The following is a 24,367-nucleotide window of genomic DNA, read 5'->3' as shown; positions in this document are numbered from 1 at the left end:
TCATGAGAGCACAGGATGGTGATGTCAGAAATGAGTCTGGTTGGTGGAACGTTCTGGCAATATCGGGCCACAGGAGAAAAGCAGGGCAAAACAAACACGGATAGTATGCGTTATTCCCATATCTTTTCTATACGCACAGAACTTACGTACGGCAACTAACGCAGTTGGAGACTAACGCCAGGTTCAGACTGTTGTCGTAGGTGTGGTAATATTTTTAAATAATGACGTCAGTACAAGTCTCAGCCAAACTCCTTGAAGCGAAGTTTTTTTTTTTTACTTCAATAGCTCACGATATGGCTGTTGCATCGGTAGTCTGAACGACGGTGTGGTCTGAACATAGCATACCTGTACAGGATGTTGAAATAAGAAATCCAGTTGGTTTATTTTCTTTAACTTCTGGAGGGGATGACAACAATTTAAAACTGGCACCGACCAAGCAATTGTGTACAAGAACTCGTACGGGAACCTAAACGTATTTTTTTATTTTATTAACATTCTTGGTCGGTGCCAGTTATTAATTGTTGTCATGCTTTTTCCCGACCATACGGGCTTTCGTATACAACCCTTGGTCTCAACATCTGGAGAGGTGAAGGGATGCAGATAGTTATTTAGAAATCAAATAAACACAATTTTACCCAGTGATTACCCAGGCCATAAATGAAGGTCGCGAATGGCGTCGACCCCTGTTTTATTCAATTTTCGTAAAAAACGAAAGACTGGGTCGCGAATGACAAATCTATAGCTTATACACACACACACGCACAGGCTTAAAAAGATGTTAATTCCGGCCCAATTTTTATTTGCAGTTAGCAGCAATATGACTAACCACAGCGGGGATTTACAAATTAAAAGGCCGCACACAGTGGTGTTTATCAACCTCGGTCAGGGTATCGAAATTTTGGAAAATGTGTTATCGCGCCAGAGGCACGAGTTCCGCAATAGCATGTCAAACGACTTTGTACAAGTGCGGCAGCATGTACGAAAAATGTTTAGGCATGCTAAGTAGATTTATACCATTGACATGAAATGGCAGGCTCTTTTTTGCCACATGATTTTTAAAACCATTGAAAAATATAACAGTGGCTTTATGCAAAAGCTTACCTGGGACCCTAAGAGGCGGCTGTTAATTTCCACGCTTCTGTCGTTTCCAGGACCATCAATTCCGAACAGAAATACCTGTGAATTATATGGAAAGTTAGCATCATTCTTTACGTATATATGCGGCCTATAGTAATTGTTTCGATGGGGTAACCCGAATCAAGGCTCGTGAGAAAAGAGCATATATCCATGTATACGGTATCAGAAAGTGGGAATCGCTACGAGCTTATAAATGTCATCAGCTCATGCATGTTAGCAGGTTATAAAACAGCTTTTTTAATGGAGTTAAATATATTGTGTTCCCCGATAATTAATCACACTGAAAAAAGGCCGCCATCCCGCCCTGCAAAAGTGGATGTCCGGCGAAGCTTTTGTAAGCCACTACACATGCTGACGAAGGAAAGTTTGACATCCACGTGAATGCAGCCTTACGGCTACAAAGGAAAGCTAAACAGCTTTCTCAGAAACTTCGCAGTTGAAGAAAAATTCGTCCTGGTCCAGGATTCGAACCCGGGACAACCGCTTAACCGGAGCAGTCGCTCTACCAACTGAGCTAACCAGGAGGCTAGCAGTTTGTAGCGCGAGAGCGAATTGATCAACAACTCGAAGTGAAGGACAGGTGTTAATCGACCAGATTTAGGGAAATCCATAAGGTGGAGTAAGTTTCTATAAAAGAAAGCCGTATGGCTGCACTCAGGTGGATGTCAAACTTTTCTTCATAGAACTCTTTTGGGAAGACGCTCCCTAATTTTTCAACACCACTACTTCTTCCCGGAACCAGTAGCAGTAGCAGCAGAGAGCGAGTTAGACCAGCTAGGTAGTCAGTGAAGCGCATCTCCAAAAGCAAAAAAAAAAAAAAAAGCAGCCCTGAAAGAAACAAAACAGCACAAAAATTGCTGGGCAAAGTATGGGCGCTGGGCAAATTGGATAGTGCAGGACCGGCCTGCCTTTCTGCATGTGTCATCTACTTCTTTTTGTCTAAGACGAAATATACGTATCGCCTGCAAGTTCGGGGGATAAAGCTTTAAGGAAAATAAGAAAGTGAGTGCCACGCACTAGCAGTTTTTGTGCAATATTTATTATCATTATGTGAATATTGTCACGAAGTTTGTCTTCAAGGAAAACACGTTTATTGGAGTGAACTTTCGCTCCCCTAACAACTCAAAGAATACACAGGCGGCGAAGCAGCAGTCAACAAAGTGACGTGCCTAGGCGAGCGTCGGCAAGTCGAATCCCGCGGCCTCTGCTCTGAGGTCATTTATCTCGGCACGAGGGCGTCTCGAACAGTCGAATTGCACACAGAACACTGTAGATCATAGAAGATTATTCTAGGCTGGAGACGTTAGTTCGCGACACTCTCTCTATCAAAAGAGATAACACGTGCGGCATTGATAACACAGATAACATAGCCTGGTGCAGCCGGTCGGCAAAAACAAATGTAAACAAACCCAAAACATGGTTCGTGGCATTACGTTAAAAAAACGCCAAGTTATCCGCTCTGCACGTCATGAAAAAATTGGCCGCGTATCTGCTCCTTTCGTTGCAAATGACGTCAAAAGACGATAGTCTTTATCGGCTTTTGCGAAGTAAATGCCTCCCTTCGCTTTACCGCTCACCTCTCATGTTGTTCCTCTTGTGTCGCGCTCCTCCCAAGGTAAATACACCAAATGTTTGCTTAAATCATTTTAAATTTCCCGCGTTCCACTGCTCCAAACCGGGTGTCTCGGTGCTAACGCTGCCGTACGGCGAAGACGCGCGTTAATCGAGGCACCCTACTTCAACGTTTATAGAACCGCGTTTCCCTACTCCACGTGCGTTGCAAGCAGAGCGTGGAAACTATCTAGTAGAAACTATCTAGTGGAACCTTGCGTAACTGTTGCCGGTTGATTTCTTAAAATGGCGCCAGAAGCTATAGTGGCGCGGGCGACAGCAGGCGACGGCGGAGTGAATTCTTTTTCTGCAGTTGATGAAGTATTTAATTTCGCAAAAGTCAAGCATGTTTGAATTTTTATAAAGGAACACTGCAAATATCACTTCTGTATTGATTTTTTGTCTCATATTTGCGTAATGTCTTGTTCTTCTTCAACAATGTTGACAAGTATGAACATTACACCGGACCAAGACGGGTAGATTTAGCTGTGACTATATAAGACTATTGCACAGGCATTGTTTTGCTTTGGCCGGGTCCAGGCTGAATCGAGTCACAGACAGACAGACGGACGGACAGAAAGACATACAGACATACAGACAGACCAAAATTTCTGGGTTTAAGTAGCCCAAGAAAGACTATCGTCTTTAAAGCTGACTATTTTTCCAGGCACCACGACGCTAGCTGCTTTCTCCGTAATGAAATGTTTGTATATGTTAAAGAAATGTTGGACAAAGGAAGAAATGTGTAGGGCAAAATACACCTTTTGGTGTTTTGATTGTTCGCTGGCTGAAGGCAGCAAAAAAGAGCCTAGATTTTACAGCGAAGCTGTATACCTCTCGTTGGTGAGAAAATGTCGTGGCGTAAACGCAAAACACACTGCAGGAAAGCCAACTTTCCCTGGCGATGGTGATGATAGTGGGTGAATTGAAGAAAAAAACGGTTCCTGTGTTCGGATTCGAACCTGGGTACCTCGCGATATCTAGCCGACGTCAATACGATTGTGCCATTCCGACACGGTCGAAGCAGTTCGGATTTGGAGAGGGGTACATGGACGTACCAAGTAATTAAATATAAATATGCACCCCTCAGTCCAACGACGACGATAGTTTAAAATTCGTTTCAATAAGCATAAAACCGCATATGATTAATGATAAGGTCCTGTTACCAATGGAAACACCCTCGCACGCGTTCCCGGTAAAGGTTAGGTTGCAGCTGCTTTCGAATCGGCCGTTTGATTTCATTCGAAACTCTCGTGTGAAGTGCAAACCGCACTATGGTTTATAACCACGCCTGCGGCAATGGGAGCACGTTCCTTCACCCCGCTTGTGTTTCCCGGTTGCAGAAGAATGTAGCGATAATGGTGATGTAATGATAACCAATCACGGTCGACCACAGCGACCACAAAGCGATTATCACTACCATTACTCTAAAGTAGTAATAAAACATACCTCCCGTCAGCATGTGCGGTGTTTGATACAGCTTCGCTAAACATTCACGTTCGCAGGGCGGGATGGCGGCCAATTTTTTGCCTAGGAACTGGCTTCGGAATAATCTAAAACCACGTGTTAGGGCTTTCATTTTTGTTTCCCGTGGAAATGCACTTCTAAAAAAAAAAAAAATTCCCGCGCCTTCCCGCGAGGGGAACACGAGTAAATGCAGAGCATTGGGGCCTCAGTACTGATTGAAGGCAGTGTTGCTTCCATTGCTTCTTCCGTGATGCTGGAGTAGCAGACACGAGTAAACGTGGGCACGAGCGTCAACCAAGGAAGGAAGGAGCAACGCAGTGACTGAAACACGAGCGACCGCTAGCCGCTATATTTGCAGCGCGCGCAGTAGAGGGAGAGCAGTACGGGGGGGAGAGCGCGCATGCGCAAGCAGCGCGCGCCTTTCCACGCCCCACCGCGCTGCTATCACGCACCTGTTAGGCCGAGACCGCGACGGAGCGAACGGGCTGACTACGGCGCATGCGCGCGCCAGCTGCTGTTGAGAGAGAGGAGGGAAGGAGAGGCGCACCTGCTGCGGACGCGGAACTGTTGACACCGTCCGACGCAGGAACAGGCGAGGCTAAGAAATGCTCTGCATTTAAAAAATATTGGCGTTTTTGATGCCAACCGTATGAAGCCCACCGTATAGTTCAAGCCGGCAGAGCAATTTAGACCACCTGGGAATCTTTAACGGGCGTCGAAATCTCGGCACATAAAAGTTATCGTTTTCGTCTACGTCAGAAAAACGGTCGCTGGGTGCGGTGATCGAACCCGCATCCTTGTGGTGAGCCGCCAACGGCTCAGCCATCCAGCAGCTCTTGAGGGCCACACTTGTCAAGTATGCACTTTCCAGCTGTGCGACTTTTAGATGCGACTGCATCTCATTCACTCGCCTTGTCCCTCCATATATGGAGGAACATCTCCGTCCATCTCAGCCCGTCCACACACCTTCCCCATTCTCCTCGCCGCGCGAGCTGCGCTCTCCGCCGCTCACCCCCTCTCCTCTCCGATAGCGAACACTCTCTCGCGAGGGGCATTGGATTGGATTCGATTGGCTTGGCTTGGCTTGGCTTGGATTAGATTGGATTGGATTGGATTTGATTTGGATTGGATTGGATTAAAGTGGATTGTGTTGCGTCATAGCCGAGCCACGTTGCGTCATAGCCGCGGCAGGGGGTTCACGGCACGTTTCACGCGATGGGAGAATCAACCTAACGGAAACAACAACGGAACCCCCTATGCGTCACATCTTCACAGGGGTTCCCGCGAGGGAAGGTGGGAGTAATTTAAAAAAAAATCATGAAACATAGCGAGAATGCACATTTAGGGTGTAGGCCTTGACCGTTGCGCAGTGCAGAAAACTTGCGGGCCGATTGTCTTTACGCAGTCGCCGCGAGGCACGGGCAAAGTGGATGTTTCATGTCGCCTCCAGGCTGCCGCGAGTGTGACATTTTGTTTGCTCAGCGTTGCACTTTGCCCGCGCAACCAGCAGTAGCATACCGTTGCAGCATTGGTGAACACACTTTCCCTCATGTTGTAACGACGAAGAGAGCGTTGATAGTATCGTGACTGATCCGAAGGAGAAACTGCGTGAGAAGTTACAAAGAAGTTGGTGGAGCGTGAATGCGGAAAGCCCCGAGTGGCCTTGACCGCGCATTATAAACAGCGGATGGTCGAACCGCTGCGTCGTGAACCGGTAGGCGTTAGCGTGCTCAAAAAATCACGTTTAGGGTTCGGGTTCAGTTCCGGCAAAAATATCGGTTCAGTTCCGGTTTTCTGTTCAGTTCGACTCCGGTTCGACACCCTGGTTAAAACGAGGTTCGACTGTACTGAACTCTATGCTGTATGTCTGAATGCAAAGAAAGATTGCGCTGGGCTTCCCTGCCGGAAAATACTAAGTCATGCCTAGCCTGACGCATGCGCGTGGTGTCTTGGGCGGGAATTGCTAAATCCTGCCTTGGTTTTTTGTTTACGACATGAAATTCTCTGACCAACGAGAGGCTAACAGCTTCGCTGTAAAAATAAAAACACATTTTTCTTCACGCGTTGATACTCCATGGCTATATCTGTGATCATCTCCGAAAGTGTTTAGAAAGCAGGATCCTGAGCTAGCGCACTACAGTTTCCCATACCTTTAAACAAGACATTCACATAACATTTTCACAAACGCGAAAAAAAAAGTTGATAGTTTGCAACATCAGCAGTGTTTACGGTGCCTATAAAAACGACAATGCACTGAAAGCAGTGCTGTTATTTCGTATGCAACTTAAAGCTTCTTTTGTGCCTTGCTGTGGCGTACTGTTCTACATACCATGATTCGGCTTTTGTACGGATATTCCGCTTACCTGACCCTTGTAGTCGTTTCCCCGCGGAGATCCGGCAGCGACGGTCAGTTCTCGTCGCCGGAAGAACCTTCCCGTTGTGACCGAGTAACCTGCATTCAGAAGTGGGTAACTGCAGATGCAGAAACCGTTCTAGTCACGAACCTACGTTGCGGGACTTGAAGCTGCGGGTACGTAATCTACTCACCTGTTTGGTTCTTTTGCATGCGTTAGTTCCGCTAACTACAAGTGATATACAGTTAAACCTGGATGTAACGAACCTCTATATAAAGAATTCCTGGATTTAACGAAGTTTTTCAATTCCCCATTGCCACCCCCATTGAAGCCCATGCGTTCGCGACCCCTATGTAACGAAACGTCGAGGCGGTTAACCTTGATGTAACAAAGTCGGCGAGCTGACCAGTCTTTTTTTTTTTGCACTTTTACTCGAAGTCAACTGGAGAAATGAAGTAATTTAGCGACTGCTAGAACTACCGTAAGGAGCCAGCAGCAACGAAAACATCTGGAATCGCCTAAACACAAAATTCGCCATGTTGATGATGGTGATCAATAGAAGGGCTAGAACCATCGCGTGGCTAACGTAGCAGTCACTTCTGGTTTTGCTTCTGTAGCGTGGCACCACACTAGCAAGCAAGCGTAACTACCCTTCACGTTTTTTTTTTTCGCCTGCACCGCAAACTACCGTGCGTTTCCGCGAGTGAGGGCGGTTTCGGTTACAGACCCAAGTTTTGAGGTGCTAGGCCGCGCTGTCGACGTGTAGTCGCGCGTCCCCACTTGAATCTGTGGTATCGATTCGTCGGTGATGAGTGCAGCTGCTAGAAAACGCAAAGTTGTGTCTTTTCAAGAAAAGCGCGCGATTTTACATGCCATCTCTGCTGGCGAAAAAGAAAAATGTTGCCACCTGGTATAGTATCCCAGCTAGCACCCTCTCAAGAATCTTGAGTGCAGTAAGGAGCATCAAGTTCGCAAAAAGGCACCCTTTCAGCATAAGTTTGGTCCTTGTAACGCGTTAAGGCGCCGAAAAGTGTCAAAAGGCAAAAGGCAAAGGATACTTAATTTACGTTTCTTAACACGAGGTAAGTGACCTTGCTTCTGTGGAGCGCCGTGTAGTGCCTAAGCTCGTGCGAAAGCAGGAGGCCCAACTTCCGCAGTTTTTCGCTGTGCAATAAACCAATAAAGGGTGAGTTTGCCTTTTCTGATGTCTAGCATTTTGTCTTCGTTTCTGCTTCATTTCTAATTTCCGCAAGCCTTAACTCGAAACCTGAATGTAACAAAAACCTGTATGTAATGAAAAATTGCGAACTTTTGTCAACTTCGCCACATCCAGGTTTAAGAGTACTCCCGTATATACCTATACATGTGTACACCACTCGTAGCAGGGGCACGCAGCGCCAGGTACATAATTAAATTGGTGATTACGGTAGCTCTTTACACGGTACCACTTGCTAGCGCCAAAATATGTACTCTTACTTGATTAGATTTACTTCGCCCAACGGCATTGTCAAGAACTTTACACACATGGGACAAATTCCGAAACTAGCTCACAAGTGTCATAAAAACGCAGGCAGCACGGATAAGTTGGGGAGAAAAATACAAGACGGATTTTGTTGATTCGGTTTAGTGCGCACAGTCGCTTGTTAAAAACTTCGTATACATAGCAGAAGTTTGACAATTTATTGGCGCATGTTAGAAAACAGCAGGAAGCACGGATATGATATAGACCGAAGCACAAAACGAATCTGTCCTCTGGTGTCCCTTCCTTGCGCTTTCGGCAGTTTTTTCAGACATACAGGACAGATAAAGACCACCGTGAGTACCTTTGTATGCCTCTTCCTCCTTGCTACCCAAGAGCATGTGATGGCTAATGAGGTTTTGCTGTGCATCGTACCGTGTTACAGAGCCTGGAAAAAATTGAGATCGTTTGGGGGAGTAACAACAACAACAAAAACAACATAAAACAACAACAACAATTTGACCGCGGTACTTTCTTTTGCAGCTAGCAACGCAGGATAATGCATCACGCCGGTAGGAAGATAAGAGCCCGTCGCAATAAAAACAATGATTAAAAAGGCTGGTTCAAACACAGTTTGATGCGTTTAAATGCCACAAGGTAGCATCGTTTTTTTAACCACATTTGTTTGACAAATTTGCAGATTCCCGCAGTACGAAACGGCATGTAACCTAGGATTACGTGATTGTTGGGCAATGAGAGAATCAGCAGTTTTTCGTAAGGCTAAGATTTCCACTACAAGTGCGAATACTTGGAGACACCTAGAACAGGAAGCGACAGTAGGGGGAGAGAAGAAGCAACTAAAATTTGCGTACGTCATGGCAACGTTTTTTCATGCAAATAAACATGTGTATCGCTTCGATAATAAAACCAATACCTAGCGATTTTTCATTTAGAGAGGGGCAGTTACTTCCCACGACTGTAAGTGCAACTGCAACAAAGGATCTTAGTCTTGACTCATCACTTTGCCACCCGAAACGTATCTCGGTTATTTTTATTCCCTGTGTCATGTTGCCTACATTTTAATTGATTGATTATAAGGTTTAACGCGCCGACGCTACACAGACGATGGGGCGCGCCGTAGTGGATGGCTCCGGATTAATTTTGACCACCTGGGGACCGTTAACGTGCGCCGAAATCTCGAACACACGGACGTTTTCGCTTTTCGCCCCCACCAGAAAAGCGACTGCCGCGGCCTTGGAACCCGAGTCCTTGTGCTCAGCAGCACAACATCTTAGCCACTGAGCCACAGCGGCGGATGGCCTACATTTTATTTAACACTTTCACTGCCGTGTGGACTTATCTATAAAAACTACGTGGCTGTAGTGTGTTTAGTAGGAAATTAAATCCAAATGCCAACGTTCTTCGCATCTAATTCTCTTCTTTTCTGTTTAGTTAGAGTAAGGTGCCGTCACTACGAACGGAAGGGGCCGTTACATAAAAGGAAATGTTCTTTTATACCAAAAAGTTCAAATCCGCACAAATTGAACTGTATTGACATCAGGTAATGACTAACCTTCCCATTCGACGAAACCAGGCACCCCGAGCACCAGACGGCCATCCTAAAGAAAGGGTGAAACCACATGTGACTCATATTTTCTGCAGCTACAGGTCAAAAGTATGGCTACCGGATGGAAGTATGCACAGAACCACGTGGCAGCAGCTAACTTTTATTTTAGCGGCGTAAAAGTGAGTATGAATACATATTAATGCAGGAAAATGAACTGTTCTGGTATGGGACTACTGCCGCCTATGTTCTCGAGAAAAAATGGGGCCTTCCTTTGAAACTGCCCTGCAGGCATCGGTCGACCCCTAAACCCGTATTTTTAAAGTAACGATGAAAAAATGAGAAATGCACGTGTCTGGCGTCCTTCCGAATATTTATCCGAAATTGTGGGAGGTCTAAACAACGTAAAAGTGGTTTCGGATGACATAGTGACCTTTTAGATGAATCTTGAGTTGTAGGCGCGAGATTCACAAAGGTTCCGTCCTTCATTTGCCAGAGCGTTTCCAAAACAGCTAATCTTGACGCAAAGATGTGATTTCAAACAATTCGTCGACAAATCTCGAAGTGTATCATGTTCCGAAACAACGAGAATATAGCTAACCTGACCTAAGAGTGCCTGCAAGTAGCTTGAGTTGGGAATTTTTAAGAGCTGTGTTTTTCATTCAGGCCTCGCTATTAGGCCACCCGGCGGCCTGAACAAAACTATGTGAACATTTGCCTTTATTTTACTCTTGTGAGTGTGCGGTGTGTCTGTTGCTGCGCCTGTAAATGTCTGTGTGCTTATCTGCGTTTGTAAGCGCTTGTGCGCATTATTCTGTCTTCGCTTCTTTCGCCCATTCTCGACCCTCTCATGTTCATGTAGAGCAGCAAGGCAAGTTCGATGCCAGGCTGACTTCTTTTAAATGCAGAGCATTTCTTTAACTCACGATGTCACCCGTTCTAGGCGTCCGTAGTAGTCCGCATCGCTCGCAGGTGCGCCCTCTCGGCGAGATCATGGCGTGATAAAGGCGGGTGTCGGCGAGGCTGGAACGCACTCATCGCCGCGCTCTCTCGTCAGCCCCGCTCCTCCTCGTCTACTCTCCGCTCGCATCGCGCGCTCTCTCCGCGGTCGGTTCGCGCCCAACAGGTGGGGGCGCGCGCGTCGCGGGAACAACAACATCTGTGGGTGATCGTGACGTCAGCATGGCGCGCGCGCGGCGCGATCGTGGCGTGATAAAGGCGGGTGTCGGCGAGGCTGGAACGCACTCATCGCCGCGCTCTCTCGTCAGCAGTTGCCACAAGTGCAACAACATTAACGTAACGCAAACTACTTAACGTCGTGCGCCCCCGGAAATGCTCTGCATTTGATCGTGCCCCTCGTGAGGGGGATGTTTCTTCCATCAGAAAAACGGCTACCGCAGGCGGGAATCGAACCCGCTTCCTCGGGCACAGCAGCGCAACACCTTACCCCCTCAGCCATTTCTTTTGGAAAAAAAAGAAACATCCCCCTCGCGAGGGGCACGATCAAATGCATAGCATTTCCGCGGGGGGCGCGCCTGCAAGTCGTATGGATTACGTATTGGTTGTTGTTATTGTAATTGTTGTCTTCCAGCGTAGACATTGTCGATGAAGTCGATGGTGAAACGTGAAACGTGCCGTGAACCCCCTGTCGCGGCTATGACGCAACGTGGAGCGGCTATGACGCAACGTGGCGCGGCTATGACGCAACACAATCCAACACAATCCACTTTAATCCAATCCAATCCAAATCCAAACCAATCCAAGCCAAGCCAAGCCAAGCCAATCCAAGCCAATCCAATCGAATCCAATCCAATGCCCCTCGCGAGAGAGTGTTATAGCGCCGAAATCACGCCACCACACGAACGCGTGATGTTGATGTCACGATCACGCCACAGATGTTAGCGACCGGAGCGCGCGCGAACGACATATGTGGTTTAAGCGCGAACCAACCGCGGCGAGAGAGCGCGATTCGAGCGCCCCCACCTGTTCTTGCGCGCGAACCGACTGTTGCGCAGCGCGAACCCAACGCGGCGAGAGAGGGTGTTGCGCACGTCCCCACCTGTTGTGCGCCCGAACCGAACGCGGCGAGAGAGGGTGTTGCGAGCGGAGAGAAGGCGAGGAGGACGCGGGGGAGAGGGCGCACCTGTGGCCGACGGTTGAATGAGTCAAGGATATAAGGCGCGTGCGTAACCTTCCGTTCTGTGTCGGCTTTGTGGCGCAGTGGTTAGAGCACCATGTACCTTGCGTTCCGCCCGCAGAGTCGTGGGATCGAAACCTGGCGCCGGTAAGTATTATTTTTTTATATAGTGTAGGGGGAGCGGTGCGGACTACGGGCGTCAACGCGGGTGGCATCGTGAGTAACTGAAATGCTCTGCATTTAAAAGACGCTAGACATTGAAGGGCAGCCCTTGAGCCTGTGAAGACAGCCCACTGTCGTGTGGGTTGCTTGATGATATGAGAGAAAGCCGCCCTCAGAACTGCAAGTTCGGTAGCCGTAGTTGACGTTTTGTGACTGAGAATTGCACTGATGGTGGAGCGTGATGACGGTATCCACACCCCGATAGTGGATGATGTTGATGACACCGGCCCATCAGTGTACACATGAGTGTGGTCTTTGTACATCCACGAAATGTAGTCCAGGGCGAAGAACTTTAGTGCGGGAGGCGGAATATGCTTCTTCCTCGTGATGCCGGGCACAGTAATCGTATGGGCAGGGCAGGAACATCCAGGGTGTGTGCTCAAAAACAGCAGGCTCTTGATAGACCTTCGGTAGAAAGTCACGCACTTCTTTGGTTCAGTTTGTCGCTATCCGCAGACGCGCACGAAGCAGTTCTTGCGTGCTTAGAGCGAGTGGTGAGAGCTACCTGCATTCTGTCAGTGTTCTGACAGTAGAGGTTGTCTTTGGAACGCCAATGGAGACCCGCAGGATTTGTGATTGCATGCTCTCTCGCGCTTTGACAGTTCCTTTCGATAGAGGGACCAAAGCAGGGATGCTGTAGCACATCAGGCAAGCGCAAAGCGCTTTGTGCACGCGGAGAAGCGACTGAACAACCACCGGTGTTGCTGGAGAGCATGCGGAATATGCGGGCGAATGAAGTAATCTTGTCCTTGAGGTGGCGAACATGAGGCGACCAGGTGAGATTGCTATCAAATGTTTCTCACAAGAACTTGTTGGTCCGGACGTATGGAACTGCGGTCCCTTCAACAGTGAGGCCGTAGCGCGTAAGGTCACGCTTTATAAAAGCTATCGCAGCACATTTGTTCCCTGAAATCACTAACCCTCGAGTTGCCAGAAATGCCGCAATGGAGTCAATTGCTCGCTGTAGTCCTGACCGCAACACTCGCCTATTGCGGTCAGAACTCCAGTCGCCGTACAGAGAGATTTCTACTGACTGTGGCACGCACTTCCCTAGGCCAACTATGGCAGTGTTAAAGAGTGTAGGTCTCAGCACCCCACCCTGGGTGCTGAGCCCTACACTCTTTAACATTGCCTACACCTCGGGGCACCTGGTGTAGCGATGAGTCACCGCTGTCCGTAGACATGTACACATACCTATCGGAGAGGTAGTCCGATAGCCATGCGTACATTCGGCCCCTGATGCCTAAAGACTTCAGAGCCGAGCGGATGGCTTCATGCTCGACGCAGTCATACGCTGACTTGATGTCGAGGAACAGGGCAACAGTAATGTTCCGCCGACACTTTGCTTGTATTATGCTATTCGCATGGGTGATGACGTTGCCGAGGCTGCTACGACCCTTGCAGAAACCAGACATCTGTGCTGGGTATATATCTGGGATGGTCAAATCCCAGTCCAAGCGGAACAGCACGATCGTTTCCATCAGTTTCCCGATACAACTCAGGAACGCTATAGGTCGGTAGGCCTCGATGGCGGTGGGAACTTTACCTGGCTTTAGGACTGGGACAAGGTGAGCGTGTTTCCACCTTGGCTCTAGACGGCCAGTTTCCCACGAAAGATTGAAGGCATGCAGGAGGCAATTTTTAGATGCGAAGCGTCTCATGGTTGGGGCTATGTCCCTCCCTTGTCGTTGTTGCGCCGTCCACACACCCACTGCGCATGCTCGGCTTGCTGAACGTACGGTGGTGCCTTGCCCCTTAATGGCTCCTGGAGCGACAGTGTTGCCGGTGTCTTCCTGGGCCTGGACGAGACGAGCACGCTTCCCCTTTAAGGGCTCCTGGAGCGACAGCGTTGCCGGTGTTTTCCTGGGCCGGCACGTGACGAGCACGCTTCACGCGCCTTCGACGTTTCATCGTCGTCGGCAGCGGCGTGCGTCGGCGAGTCGGCGGGCCGTAATTACAAGCAGCCCACAACCATCCGGGGAACATGCATTGACCTTATCTTCTGCAACTTTAGGGTTCATCCACTACAACAGCCCTTGACTTTACATTTCACAGACCATAAGGCGGTCATATCAAAGCGGAACGCAAACCACAGCTCGACGTCACCTACGTTGAACATGATGATGACAATGCTTAAATAAAGACAAACTCATACCACGTACAACGTCTTTCTATCTATCTCTTTAATTCCTCTCCACTCTAACACCCCCACCCCCCTCCAATAAAATTACACCATCTTCCCGTAGGGGAACCCTGAGTAGTATGCGAAGCAGCCATGGGGTCAACGCAATTTCCCATTTCGTAGTTCCGGTAAGTGAAAAGTGTGGTAGTTACCAGGTAAACCAAACGGTAAATATAACGGCAGGTACGTACCTCAGCCTAACGGAAACGACGAACTGAAAGCTAATGGGCACTTGAATCGACCCCATGGCTGCTTCGCATACTACTCAGGGTTCCCCTACGGGAAGATGGTGTAATTTGTTTCCCTTTTGCTGCATCATGGCGCGACAACGGTATGTCGGCCAATTGGGCACTTTCATGGGCATGATGAGCCGCTTTGTCTGCAAATTCATTCCCATAAATGCCGCAGTGGCTAGGGAGCCATTTAAAAATAATATTGTGCCCATGCCTTGTTAGGAAGTCATACGCTTGACGAATCTCGGCCGCAAGCTGTTCGTACGGGCCGCGGCGAAGAGCAGAGTGCAGTCTCTGGAGAGCTGGCCTGAAGTCGCATAGCAAAGCCCATTTTTGTGGTAATTCTTACTTTAGGTACAGAAGAGCCTCGCGAATAGCTGTGAGTTCGGATGCAGTTGAGGTTGTTAAACTGGACAGCTTGAATTGAATGTCTACCGATCTGGCCGGCACAATCACAGCTCCCGCAGAACTGGAGTTCGTTACGAGCCATCGGTGTATATATGAATCCGGTCTCTGTAGGCTTCATGTAAAAGGTGCATAGAGAGCTGTTGGAGACCTTGTGGTGGAACGTCCGATTTCTTGGTTATTCCCGGGATGGTTAGGTGCACCTCTGGCTTCGAGAGGCACCAAAGGGGCGATGATGGTCGTGCCGCAGGTGTGTATCCTGAGGGGAGGCTCTCGCAGTGAGCGGCGACTATCTTAGAAAAGGATGCTTGTGGTCTAGTTGACGGCAAGGATGCAAGGTGGTGATGAGGCAGCCGAGTGAGATGTCTAATGTGAGCCCGGAGTGCATCCACTGCCACGTAGGTCGTTATCGGATGGTCTCTTGCGGTGCATATGGTTGCCACTGTAGAGGCGCAACGCGGTAGACCAAGACACGTTCGGAGACCTCGGGCTTGCATCGCCTGAATTGCACGCAAGTTGGTTTTGCTTGTATTGGACAGAACGGGCAGGTTGTAGTAGCTAAATCACGCTGACCGTTTGGAATACGCCGCAGTTTTCAAACCCCCGCCTGTACTCGCTCGACCCTGACCTGCAGCGCCACTTACCCACTAACATGCCACGTTCAGATGCCACCCTACTGTGCCCACTGTGGATTGGAGTTGCTTTCACTAAAGCTTACTCATTCTCTATCGGCATGACTGACAGCCCTGCATGTGACGTGTGCGCCACGGACGAGACAATAGAACACCTCTTGTGTCACTGTGTCCGGTTTGCAACGCAGAGACTGCACCTGTCAACCGCTCTCCGGAAACTCGACAACCAGCCATTAACTGCGCAAACTGTTCTGTGTCACAGACGCAGCCCATCACAGTCCGAAAAGGCCACAAAAGCACTACTTCGGTTCTTAAAGGACACAGGCCTGTCTGAACGATTGTAGAGACACTGTGCACCATTGTTCATTTGTTATTTGGTTAGTTTACCGTTTCAGTTTAGGCTTTATTAGCGCCTATTGTTTTGATTTTGTAGTTATCTTTAATTTTTCAATTGCTTCTTAAGCTCTATTCCTGTCTTTTCAATACTCTTTCTTTCTCTTTAAATCCCTCCTTCCCCACTTCCCATGTGTAGGGTAGCCAACCGGACTGTAACCTGGTTAACCTCCCTGCCTTTCATGCACTGTATTATCCTTCCTTCCTTCCTTTTTTCCCTTTTCACCTAGATGTGAGAGGGTTGTGTAGGTTATGTCATCCGGGTCTCGGTAGCTGGATTTCTTGACAGAAGCCAGTGAAGCGAGCAACTCTGCCATGGAGAATGACTCGTCCATTGGGGACACCGGGCCTGAGCATGCCTCGCTGGGGGGAAAGTGTGGCGGAAAAAGAGCTGCTGGCGCTGCAGTAATTCTCCTGCAGAAGGCGTCAGCGGCTTGGAGGTCACTGGTGTTCGTGCTCAGTAAGATGGATTTGAACGGGTGCAGTTTAGTCTGTGGGGTGCGCAAACTTTGGAGTAGGTGCCATAATCTGGATAGCGGCTTCCGGGGGTCCAGCTTGGAGCAGGATTCCCACTCACGCTTGGCCAGCTTGTTCGTATACCTCCGAATCGCCTTCTGGGCTAGTCTTGAAGCTCGGATATCTTCAGGCGTTTGTGTCCGGTGCGCTCGTCTTTCTGCTCTTCGATGCAGTGCGCGAAGCCTCCCATACTGGGAGTCGGCGGCTGTGTATCTATTCGGAAGATTCAGTACTTTGCTGCTTGACTTTCGAGCTCTTGACATCGTGTCCACGAAGGCTTCAAATGAGCTCATCGAGTCCACGGTTTCCTCCACCACAGTTCTAAATGCCTCCAAGTCAGAGGAGCTAATCACACGCTGTGGACGAGAGAGAGCCCGAGAGACCATCCACTGCCATGTAATTTGGCGCATGATCGCTGCCATACCGTTCAATGTCCCCTGCCCAGCTCGTCCAGGAGGAGTTGTGACGAAACAAACGTGACGTCGAGGGCGCTTGACATTTTTCCCCGGTAGAAGGTGGGCTCTCCAGAGTTGACGACTGTAGCGAGTTGTTGCGAGTTGTAGCGACCGCGGTCTGCTGGTAGCGGGCAACTCAACGGGTTTATTTACATTTTTACAGTGAGTTGTCGAGATGAAGACAGAAGACCGATCTTGGCGGGCCGCAGCACGCCCTTTTTGTTGACCCCCGATCCCAAGTTCCCTAGGTTGGGGATCCCCATACGAAACAATGCGGACCAATGGTGATGTGTAAGGTCCTCACTGTGAAGCACCACCCTCGGGTAGGGACACGCCTTTCAGGTATGTCGGCAGATGCGCGGCACACACACACACACACACCCTTGCCACTCGTCAGGAGCCTGTAGTAGAGGGGAAGAACGGAAGACGCGCGGGCGCCGCGTATCCTTTTGGTGTCCGCCGCGCGCTGCGTTCCCAGGGAGCCTAACAGCACAGATTAACAAGGTTCGTGGAATCACTCCGGGAAGGGTTAATGGCTTGACCATTGCCACTGCCTTCTTCGCTGTGCTGTCGCCGCCACTGGGTCCCATTGTCCGGTCGTCGCCGTCTGGGCTTTCACGCGCACACGCGTTCAGTTGCTTAGGCCGGGGGAAGAGCGGCGGCTCCTTAATCCCTTTGGGGCAACAACACTCAACACCGCTCAATAGCCGATGTCAATCAGTGGCCGCCGCCGCGTTGTCGGCTTCCTTTCGTTTCCGTCGACAAGCGGTGGGGAGGTCGACCGGCGGGTGACTGACCCACGCAAACATGGCGCCAGTGAGTCATAACACGACGCACATACCCTGCCGGTGGGTGATGTCCTGAAGGGGCCTCCCTTTAGCCATCGTTTTCCTGCTGCCCCAGATGGGATGATGGGCGTTGAAGTCACCGGTCAAGATGTGCGGTTCTGGTGTAGTACTGCTGATGTCTTCTAAGCGATTTCAGTCCATTGCTACACGAGGTGGAATATAGGCGGCGATAATGGTGAAGGGCAAGCCAGCGCCGCTAAATGTGGCTTCCACGTATTCATTCCGCGCATCCGGTGAAAGACCATGCTCTATTATGGTGAGGTCATTTCACATGGCCAGTAGAACTCTTGACATTTTTACGGCAGTCAGGACCCCAGAACTGTGTAGCTAGAAAGGCGTTTGTCTTCCAGCAGTCGCGATTCAGAAATAGCGATCACCGGAAAACGATTTTTTCATGTGAATTGGTGTAGGTCCAAGAGGCGCTGCATGAGTCCGCAAGCGTTCCACTGTAAGATGGTAGCTTTATCTAAAATTTCTTGTACTCTTGGAACTGTGATTGCACCAGCTGTAGCAGCTAACGCCATTGCGTAAAGAGAGGTGAAACGTAATCCAGGAGAGTCAGGATAGCCACGGCTACCGGTGATGAAAGGGGGGGGGGGCGCCGATATGCGCACAGCCTCTACTAGACCGGATATCACAGAGCGCAAGCCCCCGGAGCTATAGTGATTCTTTGGCTCACGCTGCTCTCGCAGAGATGCTCGACGAGCAGGCTTCGAAGTTCGTACAGCTGGAGTCGGAGTCGGATTCTCGTATGATGGCCGAGCAGGCGCGGCTGTCGAAACAAGGGTAGCGACAACTTTTGAGGGGGACTCATCCGTTGCTGCTGCAGCTCGTACTGGCAGAACTGCTGTAGGGGGATGCTGCTTCTGCGATTCATGATGTACGACTGGCAGAGCTGGAAATCCTCCTCGTTATTAATGAACCCGAGACTCGCAAATGTGTTCTCTTGCTTTCTCCAGTGTTCCTTATGCCCAGCCTTACGGCATTCCAGTAGAGCTTATTTCGCAGATTTGTAGTCAGTGTTGTTTCTAGACTTTATTTTTAAGAAAGATTTCTCATCACGGTGGACAGAGCAATGAACAAACGTCGATTCATGCTTTTTGCTGCAGTTTGGGAATTTAGGATTTTTAACTGAACAGAATTTTCGGTCACGAGTACCTCCGCACCGGGAACATCGGAGCGGGAGTTTGCACATTTTCGCCACATGCTGGAACAGCTGGTAGATTTTGCATTGTATCGGTGTCTCTACGTGATAATAGACGCGATAGAGCGTGTAACCGATGACTACATGCTCTGGTACTGTTCCTGTGGCGAACGCAATCTGCACACTCTTTGATGATTTTTCCAGTCTACGGGCGGATTCGACAGGCGCTCTTACAGGTAACGCACTAATGATTTCAGGGTCAGAGAGCTCCTTAGCCACTCCCCTGATCACGCCCATTCCGCAATTGCTCGGTCTTGGTTCATAGGCTTGGTCTTTCACGCCAGCAATGGAGATTTTCAGGAGACGGGAGGGCGCCACTTAGCAGCCGAGCAGTGCGGACGTGTTCCACGAGCGCTCTGTCCTTTTTCGCAAATTGCGCCGGTTAATCAACTTGAATTCTAATGAGAGTGCATCGATCGTGTGTATGAAGTTACGCGGACCATCGGGGTACCCAATTCCGAGGTAGCGGATCATTTTTTTGACAATTAGAGCCGATTTTGTGGCCCGCGAGGAGCACCTGTCGCTAAGCCTAACGAGCACCCGGCCTCGGCCGTGGTAGGCGATAGGCCTAAGACCACTCCACGGAGTCTCGCTCACCAAATTATAGCTATTAACGACCCTGTCGCTAATTGGAAGAGCGGACACTGACCTAAAATGTCGACCGTTATGAGAATCGAAGTCGACGGCGAAGAAATATCGCCAGAGCAAGTATACAAAGCGCCGGGGTGGAAAATCGCCGGCGAGAAACTCAGGCAAAAAGGCGAAGAAAAGCTAAGCCTAACGCCAAGTAAGCAGGCAGGCCAAGATGGCGCCGAAGTCAGCAACGGTGACAGCCGACGTGGCGGAGCCCTCGGGGGCGCCACCGGCGAAAGCCCACGTCACCGGAAGACGGGGAGTGTAAACAAGGGGAAGTTGCTGCGGGCCGCCCGCATGCCGGACCTTCCAAAAGAAGACATCAAGATTGTGATGAGACACCGGGGCGGCCTCCAAGTAGGGCAAGTGTCCCGAGTGGAGATCATCCGAGCCAACGCCTTGGCGGCGCAAGTCGACAGCGCGGAGGCCAAGAACGACGTCGTTTGCTCAAATCTTCAGCAGAACATCGTTGTCGTAAGCACACCGAAGAGGGAGAATGCCGACAAGTACGCCCAGGTGAAGCGCATAGTCATCAACGGGACGGTCCACGAGGTGACCGCGTACGAGTCGGCACCCCACGGTACAGTCAAGGGAGTCATACGGGGCATCCCGCTAACGGACACCGCCCAAGAAATACAAGAGCTGGTGGTCCACGAGCACTACCCGACGGCACTTCAGGTGAGCCGGATTGGCAATACCACGTCTGTCGTCATCGCCTTCACGGGGCCCAAAGTCCCAAACTAGAACCGCTACGGGAACCTGCTGATGGAGGGCTCGTTACACCGCAAGCAGATAGATGTCTGCTACCAGTGCGGCCGCGTCGGTCATCGCATGGACGTGTGACCCAGTCCCCAAAACCGCATCTGCCTGGGATGCGGCATCGCCAACCCGAACTCAGACCACACTTGCATCCCCACGTGCGGCCTGTGCGGCGGCAAGCACCTCACCACCGACCGAGCCTGCAAGGCACGATTCAAGACACCGTACGTGGTACGACACCGGCGCTGGGAGCGCCGCCGGGCGGAAGACGAAGAGAACCCAAGAAACAAAGGTCCTACAGGGTGACCCAAACGTAGCAGCTCTTCGCGGAGCCGCTCGAGAACACCAACCCCAACCCGCAAGGGTGAACACCAGAGCCGCCAACGGTCCCGGTCCCGGGACGCCCCAAAGGGGGCTCGCCGCACCCCATCGGCCGGCCTGCGGGGCCGCCGCTGGGAGTCCCGTTCGAGATCCAGGTCCAGGTCGAGAGCCCGGGCCGGGTCAAGTCGACAGAGGAACGCCGAGAAAAAGGTGGGCTGGACCGACAGGTCTCCCGTCGCTCTCGCGAACGAGAAGGAGTTTCCTCCTCTCAAGCCCCCTCCCTCTCCTCCCCCCGCAACCATGAATCAAAACGCCGAGACAGAACTCAAAAAGCTCATAGAAAGGCAAAATACTCAGATCCAATTGCACAACATGCAAATCAGGGCACTGATGGATAAAATGGATGCGCTAGCTAGCGGCAGGCCGCGGCTCGGGCAGTCAAACCGAACGAAGCGTCCGGGGACGCTAACGCAAAGCGCAAAGTGCCACGAAGGGACCCACCCTGCTCTAGTATCCCGCGAGGAGATGCGAGCCCGTCCACGTCGGAGCAGCCGAACCAAGAGGAGATGGACGCCGAAACCTCGAGGCGCGAGGAGACGGCGACGCCACAGTCTAGTCAGAAACAACAACCGCCGCAAGGGGGCGACATGGCAGCGATTTTAGCGGCCATCAATCAAATTACGGAACAGTACGGCGTCATTCGAGCCGAACTGCAAGCTATGGAAACTCAGGTGAAGGGCATGTCAATCAAGCAAGAGCGGCATGCCGCCAAGATGGCGGCAATGACCGCAAAGAGCCGATTTGCAGCCTTGAAAAAGGGTCGCACCAGTAAAATCAAGGAGGAGACGGTTGCGAGCAAACGCGGCCGCGTAACGACTTCGGACGAAGATGAGCCCAAACCGTAAGAACAGATCCTGCGGGGGGGGGGGGGGGGGAGACAACGTTACTTTACCAATGGAACTGCAGGGGTATCCGCAACAAGGCTGCCGAACTTCAACTACACATTGACGGCCTTGACCAGAAGCCGGACGTGATTGCGTTACAGTAGACGCACGGCAGACCCAGAATACCGGGATACGTGTCCTACACGGACCCGACGTAAGGGGGCACGGCGATCCTGGTGCGCAACAACGTGGCAGCAACCCAGCACCTTACGGCGCAAGAGGGCTGCGAGCACACCCTGGTCGAGATCCACACGAGAACCACCGGAAGCAGCGAAAAACTGTTCGTTATGAGCGCGTACTGCTGACCGTCACGCAGGAAGTACGACTTTGACAAGATGGTGAGCTAGGCGAAGCAGTTGGCGGGGAACAGGCCGCTCTTATCCTCGGCGACTTCAACGCCCCGCACACCACATGGGGCTACAAATTTCAGTCCAAACGCGGAAAGGCCCTCGCGAAGGCGATGGAAGACCAGGAGATGTCACTCCTCAACGAGCCGGGCGTTGCGACTCGAAGGGGTAACAGCGCGAGCCGCGACACCGTACCCGTACCGGATCTCTCATGGCTGGCGGGATCCTTAGACGTTACCTGGCGCAATGAGGAGGTCGACCTCGGATCGGATCACAACATCCTGAGCGTAACAATCAAGGGACCCACTATCCGGGCGGCCGTCGGCAAGGCCAGAATCACCGACTGGGACCGCATGCGCAAGTGGACGGAAAAAGCGGAGGAGACTCCCGAGGAAGAAGCGGAGGACACCAGCCAAAGGACGTACACGGAGTGGGCGAAAGACCAAAAAACTGCGCTCGATAAGTTCACGCAGGAAGTGACCACAACGGCGCAGACAACGTTCGTCGATGCCAAGCTCGCCCACATGTGGGCGGCGCGACACTCCCTCACGCGGAGGTGGAAACGCCAGAGACGCAACAAGAAGCTGGTCAAGCGCATAACCCTGCTCAACAAGCAAATCTCTGAATACGCCGCCAAGCTCTGCCGCGAAAATTGGATGAGCACCTGTGACGGACTGCAGGGCAAGCTGTCGGCGCGAAGGACCTGGTGCCTGCTCAGACACCTGATCGACCCGCTAAGCAGCAAGTCTGCAACCGATCGCGACCTCACCAAGGTGTTGAACGCCTACGGAGGAGACAGTCAGAGACTCATCGCAGACCTCAAAGCAAAGTATCTAAAGACGGAAAAGGGACAGTTCCCGATACCTGAGTAGTACGGGGGACCGGAAAATGCGGAGATGGACGAGCCCTTTATCATCACGGAGCTGCTAACGGCAATTGACGAAAGCTACAAGAACAGCGCGCCCGGCACGGACGCCATAACATACAAATTACTGAACATGAGCGATGCAGCGGCTCACGAGCTCCTAAGGCACATCAACAGAACCTGGGAACGCTCGGAGCTGGCCGCAGAGTGGAAAGAGGTCGAGGTGAGGTTTATACCCAAACCGGGCAAGCCTCTGACGATCGAGAACATGCTACCGATCTCGCTAACGTCCTGCGTGGGCAAGGTCATGGACCGCATGGTCCTCAGAAGACTCGAAGGATTCCTGGACGAGACGGGCCAGATGCCGGCGACCATGTACGGGTTCCGTCAGCACCTGAGCACGCAAGACGTCCTTGTCCAACTGCACGAACTGGTCATCAAGAAGGCATCCAGACACGCACCACGCGGAATACTGGCACTGGACGACGTGTCAAACTGCAGCGTGCTTAAGAACTTGCGCATGACGGGCTGAGGCAGTAGAACGTACGGTTACGTCAAAGACTTTCTGACAAAGAGAACGGCGACCATCCGGATAGGAGCGGAACAGTCGGAGTCAATAGAGCTCGGAGATAGGGGCACCCCTCAGGGATCGGTCTTGTCGCTTCTGCTCTTCAATCTGGCCCTCCTGCCCCTGCCTCAGTTACTGAACGAAATCGAAGGCGTCGACCACGCGTTATACGCCGACGACATAACGGTGTGGACGAACCGCGCGGGGTCCGATGCCTGGGTGGAGGAAGCCTTGCAGAGAACGGCAACGACCATCCACGAGTACGCAAAAACATGCGGCCTGAGCTGCGCCCCGCAGAAGTCGGAGCTAATCTTGGTGCAACCCGGCAGACCGAAGAAAGAGCCGCCGCCGAATGTGGTAGTCACCATCGAAGGCACAGAAATCAAGCCCACGCAGCAGATCCGGATCCTAGGACTCCTGCTGAGGGACGACGGAAAGGCGTACGTGGCTGTCAACAAGATTAAGACAACGTCCGAGCAAATCCTGAGCATGATCCGCAGGGTCACCAACAAGAACTGAGGCATAAAAGAAGACGACGCCCTGCGCCTGGTCCAGGCGTTCGTCGTGTCGCGCATCACGTACTCCGCCCCGTACCTCCAGCTAACGAAGGCGGACCGAGAAACGCTGAACACGACGATCAGGAAAGCGGTAAAGCTTGCCATGGGCTTGCCCGTCCACTCGTCCACCCAGAAGTTGCTGGGCATGGGCAAGCACAACACGGTGGAAGAAATGGTGGAAGCCCACCTTACCAACCAAAGAATACGGCTGAGCCGAACCGAGCACGGCCGGGCCGTTCTGCGCAAGGTGGGATGGAAGATCCAACCGCAACTGACAACGGAAAGGCTACCCCAGGAATGGAGGGATGCAATAAAGACGAAACCGCTCCCCAGGAACATGCAGCCGGGGAGAAACGACGAGAGACGCTCCGCGAGGGCTAGAACACTAGCCCGGCAGCTGGAAGAGGACCCGAAGATTCTATACGCGGATGTCTCGCTCCCCAAACATGGAACCAGAGCGACGGCGGTCGTCACCACCATCGACAGACTGGTCACCAGCGCGTCGATCAGAACGACGAACCCGTCCGAAGCCGAAGAACTGGCCGTGGCCCTCG

At 51.3% G+C, this 24,367-nt stretch overlaps 1 protein-coding gene across 1 annotated transcript in view; it reads right to left on the bottom strand.

The window, feature by feature from the left end:
• Window positions 1-24,367, bottom strand: part of LOC144169809 (integrin alpha-9-like) — a 106,625-nt gene that overhangs the window by 44,240 nt on the left and 38,018 nt on the right. The window contains exons 6-9 of the mRNA XM_077699168.1: window positions 9,602-9,647; window positions 8,393-8,476; window positions 6,579-6,667; window positions 1,102-1,176 (exon numbers count right to left, since the gene is read on the bottom strand). Coding sequence (XP_077555294.1) covers window positions 1,102-1,176; window positions 6,579-6,667; window positions 8,393-8,476; window positions 9,602-9,647 — 294 coding nt within the window. The remainder of the gene's footprint in view (window positions 1-1,101; window positions 1,177-6,578; window positions 6,668-8,392; window positions 8,477-9,601; window positions 9,648-24,367) is intronic.

Source organism: Haemaphysalis longicornis, unplaced genomic scaffold (assembly GCF_048455015.1).
Source record: "Haemaphysalis longicornis isolate Haplotype H1 unplaced genomic scaffold, Haemaphysalis longicornis Haplotype H1 scaffold_2, whole genome shotgun sequence".
Lineage (NCBI taxonomy): Eukaryota > Metazoa > Arthropoda > Arachnida > Ixodida > Ixodidae > Haemaphysalis > Haemaphysalis longicornis.
This window is presented reverse-complemented; position numbering and strand designations above follow the sequence as displayed.